Here is a 17,465-nt window from a genome sequence, read left to right on the forward strand (position 1 = left end):
CCGTTTCCGCCGGAAGCCCCTCCCTGTTAGCTGTAGCCGCTAGCTCTAGAGGAGGACATAAGTGGGGAGAAAGTGTCAAACGGGGAAGAAAAGCGGGCGTCAAAAAAGGAGATGAGCGCGGACAAGGACGGCAGAGGACCGCGGTGACCGAGCGTGTCTGCCCCCAAACCACCACCCGTCACGGTGGGTTAGTTGGACACAAATGGGCCAAAGTCGCCGTTAATCCCCGAATTCCTCCATTCCTGTCCTCCTTCCCCTCGTCGGCATTTGCTGCTCTGTCACCTGATGAAGTGTCGATGGTTTCATTCTTTGTGTCATAAGTCCACTTTGTTTGCTGTTTTACTTCTTGGCACTCTATATTTTACCTTTATGCATGTTTGCTCGTTTTAGGCTCTGTACAGTATAGGCTAACTGTATGCTACGTCTGCTGGAATGTCTCTTAGCCTCACCTCTTTGCACACTTTACCCGGATTCTTGGAGTTGGACTTTACAAACCCCGTTTCCATATGAGTTGGATGTAAATATAAACGGAATACAATGACTTGCAAATCATTTTCAACCCATATTCAATTGACTGCACTACAAAGACAAGATATTTGATGTTCAAACGCCATCCAGCCATCTTCTTCCGCTTATCCGAGGTCGGGTCGCGGGGGCAGCAGCCTAAGCAGGGAAGCCCAGACTTCCCTCTCCCCAGCTCTTTCGTCCAGCTTTTTCACGGGGGATCCCGAGGCGTTCCTAGGCCATCTGGGAGTCTTCCCAACGTGTCCTGGGTCTTCCCTTTGGCCTCCTACCGGTTGGATGTGCCCTAAACACCTCCCTAGGGAGGTTTTCAGGTGGCATCCTGACCAGATGCTCGAACCACCTCACCTGGCTCCTCTCCATATGGAGGAGCGGCTTTATTTTGAGCTTCTCACCCTATCTCTAAGGGAGAGCCCCGCCACACGGCAGAGAAAACTAATTCCCGCCGCTTGTACCCGTGATCTTATCCTTTCGGTCATGACCCAAAGCTCATGACCATAGGTGAGGATGGGAACGTAGATCGACCGGTAAATTGAGAGCTTTGCCTTCCGGCTCAGCTCCTTCTTCATCACAACGGATTGGTACAACGTCCGCATTACTGAAGACGCCGCACCGATCCGCCTGTCGATCTCACGATCCACTCTTCCCTCACTCGTGAACAAGACTCCAAGGTACTTGAACTCCTCCACTTGGGGCAGGGTCTCCTCCCCAACCCGGAGATTGCACTCCACCCTTTTCCGGGAGAGAAGCATGGACTCAGACTTGAAGGTGCTGATTCCCTTTCCGGTCACTTCACACTCGGCTACGAACCGATCAAGTGAGTGCTGACGATACCGGCAAGATGAAGCCCATTAGGACCACATCATTTGCAAAAAGCAGAGACCTAGTTCCACGGCCACCAAACTGGAACCCCCAACGCCTTGACTGCGCCTAGAAATTCTGTCCATAAAAGTTATGAACAGAATCGGTGACAAAGGGCAGCCTTGGCGGAGTCCAACCCTCACTAGAAACTTGTCCGTATTTTTTTTTTTGGGCAAATAGTAATTAACTTAGACTTTCATGGCTGCAACACTTCCCAAAGTAGTTGGGAAAGGGCATGTTCACCACTGTGTTACATCACATTTTCTTTTAACAACACTCAATAAACATTTGGGAACTGAGGAAACTAATTGTTGAAACTTTGAAAACGGAAATTTTTTCCCATTCTTGTTTTATGTAGAGCTTCAGTCGTTCAACAGTCCGGGGTCTCCGCTGTCGTATTTTACGCTTCATCATGCGCCACACATTTTGATGTGAGACAGGTCTGGACTGCAGCCGGGCCAGGAAAGTACCCGCACTCTTTTTTTTTACTAAGCCACGCTGTTGTAACACGTGCTGAATGTGGCTTGGCACTGTCCTGCTGAAATAAGCAGGGGCGTTTATAAAAAAGACGTCGCTTAGATGGCAGCATATGTTCTTCCAAAACCTGTATGTACCTTTCAGCATTAATGGTGCCTTCACAGATGTGTAAGTTACCCATGCCTTGGGCACTAATGCACCCCCATACCATCACACATGCTGGCTATTAAACTTTGCATCGATAACAGTCTGGATGGTTCGTTTCCCCTTTGGTCCGGATGACACGATGTCGAATATTTCCAAAAACAATTTGAAATGTGGACTCGTCAGACCACAGAACACTTTTCCACTTTGCATCAGTCCATCTTAGATGATCTTGTGCCCAGAGAAGCCGGCGCCGTTTCTGGATGTTGTTGATAAACGGCTTTCACGTTGCATAGTAGAGCTTTAACTTGCACTTACAGATGTAGCGACAAACTGTATTTAGTGACAGTGGTTTTCTGACGTGTTCCTGAGCCCATGTGGTGATATCCTTTAGAGATTGATGTCGGTTTTTGATACAGTGCCGTCTGAGGGATCGAAGGTCACGGTCATTCCAAGTTGGTTTCCAGCCATGCCGCTTACGTGGAGTGATTTCTCCAGATTCTCTGAACTTTTTGATGATATTATGGAGCGTAGATGTTGAAATCCCTAAATTTCTTGCAATTGCACTGTGAGAAACGTTGTTCTTAAACTGTTTGACTATTTGCTCACACAGTTGTGGACAAAGGGGTGTACCTCGCCCCATCCTTTCTTGTGAAAGACTGAGCATTTTTTGGGAAGCTGTTTTTCTACCCAATCATGGCACCCACCTGTTCCCAATTAGCCTGCACACATGTGGGATGTTCCAAATAAGCGTTTGATGAGCATTCCTCAACTTTATCAGTATTTATTGCCACCTTTCCCAACTTCTTTGTCACATGTTGCTGGCATCAAATCCTAAAGTTAATGATTTTTTACACACAAAAAAATGTTAATCAGTTTGAACATCAAATATGTTGTCTTTGTAGCATATTCAACTGAATATGGGTTGAAAATGATTTGCAAATCATTGTATTCCGTTTATATTTACATCTAACACAATTTCCCAACTCATATGGAAACGGGGTTTGTACAACATGAGACATCACAATTTCCAGTTTGTCATTTCAACATGCTCGAAAAGGAGTAGGAAGAAGCAGAGCTTATTTAACCCCGCCCTTTTTGATTGATTGATTGATTGATTGAAACTTTTATTAGTAGATTGCACAGTACAGTACATATTCCGTACAATTGACCGCTAATACGTTTTTCAACTTGTTTAAGTCGGGGTCCACGTTAATCAATTCATGGTAACCCCTTTTCTCTCACATGACAGTTGCTAAAACTTTTGTTCACTTCCTTTTCTCAATTTATTTGCAATGTACTCCTACTTAGTGGCCTAGTGGTTAAAATGTCTGCCTTCAGATTCAAACCCTGGCCGAGTCATACCAAAGACTATAAAAATGGGACCCATTACCTCCCTGCTTGGCACTCAGCATTAAGGGTTGGAATTAGGGCTGGGTGATATGGCCCTTTTTTTAAATATCTCGATATTTTTAGGCCAGGTCACGATACACGATATATATCTCCATATTTTGCCTTAGCCTTGAATGAACACTTGATGCATATAATCACAGCAGTATGATGATTCTATGTGTCAACATTAAAACATTCTTCTTCACACTGCATTAATATATGCTACTTTTAAACTTTCATGCAGAGAGGGAAATCACAACTAAGTCAATTGACCAAAACTGTATTTATTAAACAGTTACTAAGCAGTGGAACTAATTATCATTTCAAAACAGAAAGTGCAAGATTGTCAGAGACATTTTAAAACAAGCTATTAGTGCATGATGTCACTAAGATGACATATCAAAACAACACTGATTTAAAGTGTACTTTTTGTACACTACAATAGTTTAAAACAAATAAAGTGCATTTTTGTGCATGATGTCACACAAGATATTTCAATAACTGTCAAATAAAAATGAGCTGCATAATAGGAAATCAAATCACTATGTGGTGGGTTACTGCGGACATTATCTCCTTATGTTGACTATTTTTTTCATACGGTGTTGATGTGGAAATGGTTGCCTCGGCATTTTGTTGGTGTGGCACCGAACTGAGATGTTGACATGCGGAGTAAGCACTCTTCACTCTCTAGCTCAGGGGTCGGGAACCTTTTTGGCTGAGAGAGCCGTTAAGGCCAAATATCTTAAAAACGTATTTCCGAGAGAGCCATATTATATTTTGGTGATACTTTGATATGGGGAACATATCCACCATTAATTAGTTGCTTATTAACATGCAAATTCGTAACATATTTGCTCTTAATTAGTCATTTTTAAGTACTTATTAATGCTTTTTTCTGCATGGCCTTATTTTACAAGCAGTAAGCCATTAACTAAGAGTCTTCCCTCAATTACCTCAGAATTATTGCTTGTTAGTAACCCTAACCCTTATATGGTCCACTAGTGTCCAAATAACTCTTAATTAAGTCTTTGTTACTTAGAATATGTTCCCCATACTAAAGTGTTACCAATATTTTTTAACACTGAATACAACTAAATGTGCGCATTTTTAAGTTAGACTAACATTTTTTGAGTATAATAAGTCTCTTCTTCTCTTTGAAAACATTGTTATTCTGAAGCCAACAAATTATAAATGAAATAATTCTCACCATTAATGCGACTTCTTGGATGGATGGATTAAAATGCATGAGAATGTTTTTTAATTTTGAATGTTATTTTTAACCCTGTGATTACCAGCGGAATCATTTATTACTTATTGTGTTAAGCAATGTCAGCTAAGATTTATCTGAGAGCCAGATGCAGTCATCAAAAGAGCCACATTTGGCTCTAGAGCCGCAGGTTCCCTACCCCTGCTCTAGCTGGTGACTTTTGAAATGATGCTACATATTAGCAGTAATAGCAACACTTTTGCACCACACTTGACAAATTACATGTCTATTCGACATATTCCCACTTGAAGCCAAACCACCGCCAGACGATGGACCCCCTGCTGTTCTTCTTGGGATTTAATTATTCCTTCATTTTTTTACCAGATTGGCACCTTTTTTGTCTCTTATCACCACTCGCACCACAGCTAACGTTACCTATGCCACTACCTCTCTGCTCCGCGAGGGCGTATACGTATGTGACGTATGTAAGAAGGTGCGCTTGCTGTCTGTGAGAAGGAGACACAAGAAGGAGTGGGAAGAGCCTGTAGTGTAATGCCAGCAGCTAAAAGCAACTGCGTGAGAAGGTATACTCTCATATCACCATATAGTAATTTTCTATATTGCACAGAGACAAACCGCGATATATCGAATATATCGAATATATCGATATATCGCCCACCCCTAGTTGGAATTGGGGTTTAAATCACCAAAATGATTCCCGGCCGCGGCCACCGCTTCCGTCCTCTGCTCCCCTCACCTCCCAGGAGATGATCAAGGGTGATGGGTCAATTATAGAGAATAATTTTGCGGTGTATATGTGTGACAATCATTGCCACTTTTTAACTTTAATAAGTAATCAAAATACAAATAAATAGATAATACTAATTTACATTTCATACATTTCCTCGTACCCGGAGGGAACCCACGCATTCACGGGGAGAACATGCAAACTCCACACAGAAAGATCCGAGCCTGGATTTGAACCCAGGACTGCAGGAACTTCGTATTGTGAGGCAGACGCACTAACCCCTCTGCCGGCTTCCTCCCACCTCCAAAGACATGCACCTGGGGATAGGTTGATTGGCAACACTAAATTGGCCCTAGTGTGTGAATGTGAGTGTGAGTGTTGTCTGTCTATCTGTGTTGGCCCTGCGATGAGGTGGCGACTTGTCCAGGGTGTACCCTGCCTTCCGCCCGATTGTAGCTGAGATAGGCGCCAGCGCCCCCCGCGACCCCGAAAGGGAATAAGCGGTAGAAAATGGATACATTTCCTCGTCACGTCCGTTGTGTCCTGAGCAAGACACTTCACCCTTGCTCCTGATGGGTGCTGGTTGGCGCCTTGCATGGCAGCTCCCTCCATCAGTGTGTGAATGTGTGTGTGAATGGGTAAATGTGGAAGTAGTGTCAAAGCGCTTTGAGTACCTTGAAGGTAGAAAAGCGCTATACAAGTACAACCCATTTATTTAACCCATTTATATGGTGAAATGAGTAAGATTATTTTGAAAAAATGAACGGATGGATGGATGAAATGAATTCAGAATGTTTATCATGGTTCTTCTTTGTAATAATAGATTTCAGTTGTAAAAAGCACTTTCCATTGAGCAAACAATCTCAAAGTGCTACAGTGTATAATAAAAACAACAAATAAAATAATTAAAATATAATACAAATAAAAACTAGAACAGCCTAATAGCTACAAAGAGTATGCATATATCTTTAAAAAAAGGCTTTTTTTAAAAGAAGGGTTTTTAAACCTTTTTTAAAAGCATCCACAGTCTGTGGTGCTCTCAGGTGGTCAGGGAGAGCGTTCCACAGACTGGGAGCGGCGGAGCAAAAAGCCCGGTCTCCCATTGTTCGTAGCTTTGTCCTCTGAGGTTGGAGGATGAATTGATTAACGTGGACCCCGACTTAAACAAGTTGAAAAACTTATTCGGGTGTTACCATTTAGTGGTCAATTGTACGGAATATGTACTGAGCTGTGCAATCTACTAATAAAAGTATCAATCAATCAAAGGGGGTTAGCCTGTCCGGGGCGGAGGTGTCGTGTGGAGGATTTGGGTTTGAGTTGTTCTTTGAGGTAGATGGGGGCACTTCCATGGAGGCACTGGTGGGTTAGTAGGGAGACTTTGTATCCAATCTTGAGTGGAACAGGAAGCCAGAAAAGGGATTTGAGAATTGGTGTTATGTGGTCGTATTTCCGCACTCTCATCAGGATCCTAGCAGCACTATTCTCTATGTATTGCAGCTTCTGGATCTTCTTGCTGGGGATCCCGACAAGAAGTGCGTTGCAGTAGTCTTGTACTTTGTAAACACTTCTGAGTTTGAAGAGTTTCTTGAAGTGGATAATATCAGTTCATTGTTTGATTGCTTTGCTTAATCCATTCCATCATTTAATAGACTGAAGGTCTTAAGTGTTGTACATGCATACAAATGTTTTAAATTACATTTTTCCTCTAAGATTATATCGCTCCTCTTTTTTTTGATAAGAATTGTTGTATATTCTTGGGTAGCAGATTATAGTTTGCTTTGTGTTTAATTTTAGCTGTTTGCAAATTCACTACGTCGTGGAATTTCAGTATTTTTGATTTAATAAATAAAAGGTTTGTATGTTCTCTCTATCCAACATTGTGTATTATTCTAACTGATCTTTTTTGTAACACCGTTAATGAATGAAGTGTACTTTTGGAGTTATTTCCCCATATTTCTACACTATTACTCAGATATGGTAACACTAGCGAGCAGTAGAGAACATGAAGTGATTTTTGGTCTAGAACATCCATCCATTTTCTGCCGCTTATTCCCTTTGGGGTCGCGAGGGGCGCTGGTGCCTATCTCAGCTACAATCGGGCGAAAGGCGGTGTACACCCCGGACAAGTCGCCACCTCATCGCAGGGCCGTTCTAGAACATGTTGATGTGTTTCTTGCTACTTTGTTTTGTATATTTTTTACATGAGATTTCCAGTTTACAGCATCGTGCATGTACTTAATGATTCACATCGCTTCTTAGACTATCTTCGGCTCTGCACAGTATTTAAACGAGTGACAGTGTGTCATTGCAAGTTTTAAATTGCTTTGCAAACAGTTGAAATCATGGAAAGTTCCTACACTTCCGTTGTGAGGACTAATCAAACAACACAGTATGTTTGAATGACAATTGCCATCCATCCATCCATCCATCATCTTCCGCTTATCCGAGGTCGGGTCGCGGGGGCAGCAGCCTAAGCAGGGAAGCCCAGACTTCCCTATCTCCAGCCACTTCGTCTAGCTCTTCCCGGGGGATCCCGAGGCGTTCCCAGGCCAGCCGGGAGACATAGTCTTCCCAACGTGTCCTGGGTCTTCCCCGTGGCCTCCTACCAGCTGGACGTGCCCTAAACACCTCCCTAGGGAGGCGTTCGGGTGGCATCCTGACCAGATGCCCGAACCACCTCATCTGGCTCCTCTCCATGTGGAGGAGCAGCGGCTTTACGTTGAGCTCCTCCCGGATGGCAGAGCTTCTCACCCTATCTCTAAGGGAGAGCCCCGCCACCCGGCGGAGGAAACTCATTTCGGCCGCTTGTACCCGTGATCTTATCCTTTCGGTCATGACCCAAAGCTCATGACCATAGGTGAGGATGGGAACGTAGATCGACCGGTAAATTGAGAGCTTTGCCTTCCGGCTCAGCTCCTTCTTCACCACAACGGATCGATACAATGTCCGCATTACTGAAGACGCCGCACCGATCCGCCTGTCGATCTCACGATCCACTCTTCCCCCACTCGTGAACAAGACTCCTAGGTACTTGAACTCCTCCACTTGGGGCAGGGTCTCCTCCCCAACCCGGAGATGACAATTGCAATATCAAAAATATAATTCAAATCAGAAGCCTAATTTTATGATTTTTTTTTTGTGTGTTCAGTCAACGGAGTCTCTTTGTCTCTCTCCGCAGTAGGATCATGCAATCTTTCCTCTCTTGACCGCTAAATCTGCTGACACAAGATGGGCTTTGGTCGGGATCTGAGAAATTCCCACGAGGGATTGCTGAAGCTGCAGGATTGGGAATTAAAGGTACCAATGTCTTCCCTCTACAACTGGAACAATGTGTCTATTTAAAAGAATCCAATTGATTGACTCGCCATTAAATAGATCAATCTAATTGGATTCTAGTACAATCATGAAACGTGCAGGTGGCATTTCCCAACAAAGTCATGTCAGTCAGTGGGTGTGACCAGGATGTTGTCTTCCAGCTGTTGGAGGCCGTCAAACGTTTCATGACCCTGCGGGTGAAGAGCGATAAAGAATACGCCGCCCTGCTGCTCAACATGACTCAGCAGATGGAAAAACACGAAGCGGCAGACTACGTCAGCACCGTCAGCAAGGTGATGATGGTCACATGGCCTTTGTTCCCTCTTTGCTACGCCGTGTCTGGCGCCTGTGACCCACTCGTCTGCGTGCGTGTTGTCAGTCTTGGTCGCAGGTGGTGCGTCAGACGGAGGCGCTGGGTCGTGTCATGAGGAGCCACGCCGACGACCTCAACTCGGGTCCTCTGCACCGCCTCGCCACGCTGATCCGAGACAAGCAGCACGTGAAGAAGAGTTACCAGAGTCTTCATCAGCTGCTGGAGAGCCACAACCACAAGGTCTGTCGGGAATTAACACAAACCTTTGACTCCATCCATCCATTTTCAACCGGTTATCCAGAATCGGGTCGGGGGGACAACAGCTCCAGCACAGACCCCCAGACTTCCCTTTCCAGAGCAATATTAGCAACTTTCTCCTGGGTAATCCTGAAGCGTTCCAAGGCCAGAGAGGAGATGTAATAAGATAATATGCGGCTGCTAGACTTTTGACAAGAACGAGAAAGTTTGATCACATTACGCCAATACTGGCTCACCTGCACTGGCACTTAAGAAGTGACTTTAAGGTTTTACTACTTACGTATAAAATACTACACGGTCTAGCTCTATCCTGTCTTGGCGATTTTATTGTACCATATGTCCCGGCAAGAAATCTGCGTTCAAAGGACTCCGGCTTATTAGTGATTCCCAAAGCCCTAAAAAAGTCTGCGGGCTATAGAGCGTTTTCATTTCGGGCTCCAGTACTCTGGAATGCCCTCCCGGTAACAGTTCGAGATGCCACCTCAGTAGAAGCATTTAAGTCTCACCTTAAAACTCATTTGTATACTCTAGCCTTTAAATAGACTCCCTTTTTAGACCAGTTGATCTGCCGTTTCTTTTCTTTTTCTCCTATGTCCCACTCTCCCTTGTGGAAGGGGTCCGTTCCGATCCGGTGGCCATGGATGACGTACTGGTTGTCCAGAATCGGGACCCAGCATGAACCGCTCGTCCAGAGTCGGGACCCAGGATGGACCGCTCGCCTGTGTATCGGCTTGGGACATCCCTGCGCTGCTGATCCGCCTCCGCTTGGGATGGTTTCCTGCTAGCTCGACTGTGAACGGGACTCTCGCTGCCGTGTTGGATCCGCTTTGGACTGGACTCTCGCGGCTGTGTTGGATTGATTATGGATTGAACTCTCACAGTATCACGTTAGACCCGCTCGACATCCATTGCTTTCGTCCTCTCCAAGGTTCTCATAGTCATCATTGTCACCGACGTCCCACTGGGTGTGAGTTTTCCTTGCCCTTATGTGGGCCTACCGAGGATGTCGTAGTGGTTTGTGTTGTGGTTTGTGCAGCCCTTTGAGACACTAGTGATTTAGGGCTATATAAGTAAACATTGATTGATTGATTGATAATCTCCCCATTTGGTCCTTGGCCTGCCCCGGGGTCTCCTCCCAGTGGGACGTGCAACGAGTCTCCCTTGGGGGACACTCGTGAGGCATCTGCAGGAGATGCCCGAACAACCTAAGCTGGCTCCTTTCCAAGCGAAGGAGCAGCAGCTCTACCTTGAGTCTCTCTCGGATGACTGGACTTCTCACCCTATCTCTAAGGGAGATGAGGAAACTCATTTCGCCTGCTTGTATCCGCGACCTTATTCTTTCGGTCATGACCCACACTTTATGGCCATAGGTGAGAGTAGGACCGAAAGCTTTGCCTTCTGGCTCAGCTCTCGTTTCGACACAGAGGGACTGCAATCCATTCTCCGGCTGATTTCCTTCTCCATCTGTCCTTCACTCGTGAACGAGACCCCGAGATACTTAACCTCCTCCATCTGGGACAGAGTCTCGTTCTCTACCTGGACTGAACAAACCATCGGTTTCCTGCTGAGAACCATGGCCTCAGATTTGGAGATGCTGATCCGCCTCCGCTTGAGATGGTCTCCTGTGGACGGGACTCTCGCTGCTGTCTTGGATCCGCTTTGAACTGATATCTCGCGGCTGTGTTGGAGCCACTATGGATTGAACTTTCACAGTATCATGTTAAACCCGCTCGACATCCATTGCTTTCGGTCCCCTAGAGGGGGGGGGGGGTTGCCCACATTTGAGGTCCTCTCCAAGGTTTCTCATAGTCAGCATTGTCACTGGCGTCCCACTGGATGTGAATTCTCCCTGCCCACTGGGTTTGAGTTTTCCTTGCCCTTTTGTGGGTTCGTCCGAGGATTTCGTAGTCGTAATGATTTGTGCAGTCCTTTGAGACATTTGTGATTTGGGGCTATATAAATAAACATTGATTGATTGATTGATTATTATAGCCGCTGAACACTCTGCTCCGAACTGATCCAGGGAGAGCAGAAGGTCACGAACCGATGGTGCTATCAGGACCACATCATTTGCAAACAGCAGTGATGCAACCTATAACACCCCCGGGACGTACACCCTTCCGCCATGGTCCCGACTGCCTAGAAATCCAAACCCTTGACTGACAACAACAACCCTGTGTGCGAAAATTAAGTCCTGCTCAACTTTCAGTGACACGGTTGTTTTTGCTAGGTTACTAGGAGTGACCTGGACAAGCTGAAGTCCACGTATCGTCAGCTGAGCCGGGACGCCAACAACGCCAAAGAAAAATATCGAGAAGCTCTCAGTAAAGGTTTGATCTTATTTTGTCAACGTCACAAGCACTGAAAGGTCTGTGGAACTCTGTCAGCAACAATTGTGATGGATGTATTGCAGGCCGTGAGGCAGAGCGGGCTCACGAGCGTTACGACAAAGCGACGGCCAAGTTACACAACCTGCACAACCAGTACGTGGTGGCGGTGTGCGGTGCGCAGACGCAGCAGGAAGAGTACCAGCGGCGTGCGGCGCCCGCTTTGCTGGACGCCCTGCAGAAGATGCAGGAGGACATGACGCTTGCTCTGTGGGTGACGTCACCGCGCTGCCAACAATGAGCAGCGGAGCCTGATAGAGAGTTTGTGTGTGTGTGTGTGTGTGTGCAGAAAGAACATTCTGGAGGAGTACTGTGAGATCAGCAGTCTTCTGACAGAGGAAGTTGTTAAAGTTCATCAAGAGATTTCCGCATCCGTTGAGCAGATCGACCCGCTTGTAGAGTACCAGCACTTCATCGATGCCTACAGGTCGCCATGGAAACAGCGGGCACATCCTCTTCCGCTTCCTGTCTTGAGGCGCTGACTGTGCATGTGCCTGTGACAGGTCTCCAGAGGTCCCAGAGGCCACTGTGGAGTTCGACACGTCCCTGTTGGATGAGACGGACAACCTGCCGGCCAATGAGATCCTCTGGAACACTTTGACGGCCGACAGTCTGCAGACCATGTGAGGCCACGCCCCCTAATCGTCTTCCCACCTGTGAATACCTTCCGGAAGATCTCAAACTTCCCCTGTCTTTAGGTTGTCCTCTGCGACGGAGGAGCTGGCGCTGACTCAGCAGAACCTGAGGACCAAAGAGGCGCTGGTGGACGACATGGACTTGAAGATTCAAACCAGTCAACAGAACACTGAAAGGAAGAGCGAGTCAGTGTTTGTGTGTGTGTGTGTGTGTGTGTGTGTGTGTGTGTGTGTGTTTTCTTGTATTTCTACACTTCTTGAGACATCAACAAGTAAAAGTAGCTTCCATATGAGGAGGTGTGAACACCCATCCATCCATCCATCCATTTGCTACCGCTTATTCCCTTTCGAGGTCGCGGGGGGCGCTGGCGCCTATCTCAGCTACAATCGGGCGGAAGTCAGGGTACACCCTGGACAAGTCGCCACCTCATCGCAGGGCCAACAGAGATAGACAGACAACATTCACACTCACACACTAGGGCCAATTCGGTCCCAATAACATTGCATCTAATAGAGAACGTCTCATTTGCACACCCTGCTGGTGACATCTATCAAAATGAGGGTGGTCCCAAAAAGGATGGATTTGTCAAATTGACTGTGTCGCTTTTAAAAGTTCTCCTCCTCTGGTCAACATATGAAATAACAAGTGTGTAAAAAAATTTTAGTTCCCCTTTCTGGGCAACATTTGTAATTTAGGGTTCCCCACAGCGCTTTGTTGTTAAGGCGGCCGCCTTGACAACACAGAGCCACCGCCTAAACTAAAGCCTTTGAAAAAAAAAAATATATATATATATATATATATATTTTTTTGTGTGTGTCCTGTCCAGCTTCTCAGGCAAATCATCATCAATCAATCAATCAATCAATCAATGTTTATTTATATAGCCCCAAATCAAAAATGTCTCAAAAGACTGCGCAAATCATCACGACTACAACATCCTCGGAAGAACCCACAAATTCATAGAGTTGATGTAGATGCCCTTATCGGCTGTTCAGATTTTCTTTACAAAAGACAAGTGTAGGATATTTCTCTTGTTGCCTTATTTGTATTAGACTTTATTAAATGTATTTATATTAACATTTGGTGCTAAACTAAAGTCTAAACAAGCTGCTACGCCTCGTACTGCCTCTGCCTCTGTCAGTACGTCTCTGTGGCACATACTTAGTATCACAGGTAACTAGGACTGTTTTGTTTTTTCTTTGTATATATGGTATATTGCCATTCAGCATATGGAGCGGAAAACACAACCAAAAATTGTAGGCTTTTTCATGCGACGAAGCCGGCCTACTTCACCACAGTCTGTAGTCTATTGCTCCCCCCCCCCAGGCAGTGATGAGATGGAGACATGATGGAGGCAACAGGCCAAATTACACTGTTCCTTACACCCACCCGGCCCCTTCCCCGTCCGTCCACCTTGGAGAGACTCCACCTTAACTAACAAATAGTCCGGGGGAAACACTGTAATGACAAGTGTGTGTAAGAAATTGAAATACGCTCCCTTTGGCCAAAATTAATACAAAAAATAAATATGTATATAGAGACATAGTGTAAGAACTTGAAGTAAATATTGAAGATTAAAAACCAATTACAAACAAAAAATAAAAGCTTTTTTATATTTGCATAATATGTATATATTAATGTTGTAAATACAAATCTTTATATATCTAGGTCCTAAAGTGGTAGGCATTTTTCAGAGGTCTCAAGAAGGTAAGAAATACAAGAATGTGTGTGTGTGTTGTGTGTTGACGGTCTGCTTGTCTCTCGTCATCAGCTGCGTCCTCCTCCTCAGTCAGCAACTGTCGCTACTCGAGCTCCGTCAAACCGTCCAATCGCTGCGCAGCTCGGAGGCCCGCCTCTCCTCGCAAAAGGCCCTGATGGACACCAAGATGGCCGCCGGCGCCTCGCCGCCCCCACCGCCGCCGGCCCTCACTCTCCCCTACGAGGACGAGACTCGCTCCGTCAGCTCCACTGTAAGCGTTTTCTGTTCGCCTCCGACCGCAGTACGCTTTTCAAAATAAAACCCTCGTTTCAGGACAAGAGCAAGGAGAAGAGCTCGCGTTTTGACACGCTGCGTCACTCCCTGGCCGGGATGATTCGCTCGCCAAAAGCCATGTTGGGCTCGTCGTCGTCGGTGAGCGCTTTCTCCGTCCCGTCCGAGCGGCTGGCGAGGCGTATCACATCACGCCTCTTTTGTGTCTAACAGCACTTCTTTGATGTCATTCCGTCATCGGAGCGCCCCCTGGCGGAGCAGGAGTGGTATCACGGCGCCATTCCTCGCACCGAGGCCCAAGAGCTACTTCGGCAGCAGGGCGACTTTTTGGTGCGGGAGAGCCACGGCAAACCGGGCGAGTATGTCCTGTCGGTGTTTTCCGACGAGCAGCGACGACACTTCATCATCCAGTATGCCGATGTAGGTGGAATAGGCCACACCCCCCGGGGGGCGCCATCCGCTATGGTTGCTTGACTGGAGTCTTTCTCTCGCTCTGTCAGAGTCAGTACCGCTTTGAGGGCACGGGCTTCGCCACCATCCCCCAGCTCATCGAGCACCACTTCTCCACCAAGCAGCTCATCACCAAGAAGTCCGGCGTGGTGCTCCTTAACCCCGTCGTCAAGGCAACCACTCACACAGCACCGGCACGGCGCCCTTGTGACTCCTTTCATGCATGACTGACGACTGTTCACGTTGTCTGTGTAGGATAAAAAGTGGATCCTTAACCACGAGGACGTTGCGCTGGGCGAGCTGCTTGGGAAGGTGATGTCACTTCCTGTTTGAACTGTCCTCTCCTATGTGTCGCGTCATGTTCCGCCCTGTCTGATTAAACAGGGTAACTTTGGCGAGGTGTTCAAGGGGACGTTGCTACGGGACAAAACGCCAGTGGCCGTCAAAACCTGTAAGGAAGATTTACCTCCAGAACTCAAGATTCGCTTCTTGTCAGAGGCCAGGTGAACGCCGCCGTCTTTTTTTCGTTCGGTCCACATAAGCAAAGTGTGAACTTGTCTTGTGTGATGTGTTCAGGATCCTCAAGCAGTACGACCACTCCAACATCGTCAAGCTGATTGGCATCTGCACTCAGAGGCAGCCCATCTACATCGTCATGGAGCTGGTTCCAGGTAGGTGGCGCCAAATTGCGGGCTAAAGGGCTCCTCACCCCTCCCTCAGTGGCCTTGTGGTTAGAGCATACTGGCCAACCCGCCCGATTTTCCCGGGAGACCCCCGAATTTCAGTCCCCCTCCCGAATTTCTCCCGATTTCCGCCCAGACAACAACATTGGAGGCGTGCCTTTATGGTCCTTCACGACCTGTCGTCAAGTCCGTTTTCCCTCCTTACAAACAGTGTGTCAGTCTAATCATATCACATTTACACATACACATGAGTGAATGCAAGACATACTTGGTCAACAGCCATACAGGTCACATTGAGGGTGGCCGTGTAAACAACTTTAACGCTTACAAATATGCACCCAACCAAAATGACAAAAACATTTTGGGAGAACATCCGCACCGTAACACAACATAAACACAACAGAACAAGTACCCAGAATCCCTTGTAGCACTACAATATACACACCCTGTAGTATGGGTTAGAACAGGGGTAGGGAACCTATGGCTCTCGAGCCAGACGTGGCTCTTTTGACGACTGCATCTGGCTCTCGGATAAATCTGAGCTGACGTTGCTTAACACGATAAGTAATGAATAATTCCACTTGTAATCACAGTGTTAAAAATAACGTTCAAAATATAAAACATTCTCATGCATTTTTAATCCATCCATCCGTTTTCTACCGCACCTGTTCAAGAAGTTGCGTTAAAGGTAAGAAGTTATTTATTATTGGTTAGTGTGGGGCTTGCCCTCCTGGGGGTTCTTCAGACCACCAAGCACCGACATGAGAGCTTGTTTCAGGATTACAATATTGTTTTATTTTTCAAGCAGTCTCTCAGTTGCTTTCCAGCAGTTGTATTTTTCTCTTTCGTTCTCGCTCGCGCTCTGGCTCCATCCCCAACCCCGTCTCTCATCCTGGCTGCTGCTTATAACAGCGCGACAGATGATTAGATAACAAGGCCCAGGTGGGCCATCTACACACCTGTCGCTGATTTCAAGGCCGATCCTGGCAACACCCCGCTTCGCTGCAGGCCCGCAGGCCACGCCCCTTCCACATTTTGCTTCAGAATAACAATGTTATTACAAAGAATAAGAGACCTATTATACTCTAGAAATGTTGGTCTTACTTAAAAATGCACGCGTTTAGTTGTGTTCAGTGTTAAAAAAATATTATATGGCTCTTAAGTAAATACATTTTAAAATATTTGGCTTTCATGGCTCTCTTGGCCAAAAAGGTTCCCGACCCCTGGGTTAGAGTGTCCACCCTGAGATCAGTACGTCGTGAGTTTAAACCCCGGCCGAGTCATACCAAAGACTGTAAAAATGGGAGCCATTACCTCCCTGCTTGGCACTCAGCATCAAGGGTTGGAATTGGGGGTTAAATCACCAAAAATGATTCCCGGGCGCGGCCACCGCTGCTGCTCACTGATGATGGTGATGATGGATTAGATTTATATTGCGCTTTTCTATTATTAGATACTCAAAGCGCTCACAGAGAAGTGGGAACCCATCATTCATTCACACCTGGTGGTGGTAAGCTACATCTGTAGCCACAGCTGCCCTGGGGTAGACTGACGGAAGCGTGGCTGCCAGTTTGCGCCTACGACCCCTCCGACCACCGGCCGAGTCATACCAAAGACTATAAAAATGGGACCCATTACCTCCCTGCTTGGCATTCAGCATCAAGGGTTGGAATTGGGGGTTAAATCACCATAAATGATTCCCGGGCGTGGCGCCGCTGCTGCCCACTGCTCCCCTCACTTCCCAGGGGATGATCAAGGGGATGAGGACAAATTTCACCACACCTAGTGTGTGTGTGACAATCATTGGTACTTTTTAACTTTAACACCTATCATTCATTCATCATTCATTCACCAGTGTGAGCAGCACCGGGGGCAAGGGTGACGTGTCCTGCCCAAGGACACAACGGCAGCGATTTGGATGTCAATAGGCAGGGAGCGAACCTGCAACCCTCAGGTTTCTGGCACTAGGCCATGCGGCCCCACTGCTCCCCTCACCTCCCAGGGGGTGAACAAGAATTGGGTCAAATGCAGAGGACAAAGTTCACTACATCTAGTGTGTGTGACACAGTCATTGGTACTTTA

At 46.6% G+C, this 17,465-nt stretch overlaps 1 protein-coding gene across 2 annotated transcripts in view; it reads left to right on the forward strand.

The window, feature by feature from the left end:
* fer (fer (fps/fes related) tyrosine kinase) overlaps window positions 1-17,465 on the forward strand; it is a 21,121-nt gene continuing 3,656 nt past the window's right edge. Inside the window, exons 1-16 of one of the 2 annotated variants that reach the window (XM_061876266.1) lie at window positions 1-183; window positions 8,530-8,648; window positions 8,828-8,959; window positions 9,046-9,219; window positions 11,468-11,567; window positions 11,651-11,834; window positions 11,914-12,051; window positions 12,128-12,247; window positions 12,323-12,445; window positions 14,032-14,230; window positions 14,293-14,391; window positions 14,464-14,670; window positions 14,751-14,873; window positions 14,956-15,012; window positions 15,085-15,203; window positions 15,277-15,371. In XM_061876266.1, the coding sequence (XP_061732250.1) occupies window positions 8,580-8,648; window positions 8,828-8,959; window positions 9,046-9,219; window positions 11,468-11,567; window positions 11,651-11,834; window positions 11,914-12,051; window positions 12,128-12,247; window positions 12,323-12,445; window positions 14,032-14,230; window positions 14,293-14,391; window positions 14,464-14,670; window positions 14,751-14,873; window positions 14,956-15,012; window positions 15,085-15,203; window positions 15,277-15,371 (1,939 nt within the window). In that variant the 5' untranslated portion in view covers window positions 1-183; window positions 8,530-8,579. The remainder of the gene's footprint in view (window positions 184-8,529; window positions 8,649-8,827; window positions 8,960-9,045; window positions 9,220-11,467; window positions 11,568-11,650; window positions 11,835-11,913; window positions 12,052-12,127; window positions 12,248-12,322; window positions 12,446-14,031; window positions 14,231-14,292; window positions 14,392-14,463; window positions 14,671-14,750; window positions 14,874-14,955; window positions 15,013-15,084; window positions 15,204-15,276; window positions 15,372-17,465) is intronic. The other variant, XM_061876267.1, reaches the window with a different exon arrangement.

Source organism: Nerophis ophidion, linkage group LG17 (genome assembly GCF_033978795.1).
Source record: "Nerophis ophidion isolate RoL-2023_Sa linkage group LG17, RoL_Noph_v1.0, whole genome shotgun sequence".
Classification (NCBI taxonomy): Eukaryota; Metazoa; Chordata; class Actinopteri; order Syngnathiformes; family Syngnathidae; genus Nerophis; species Nerophis ophidion.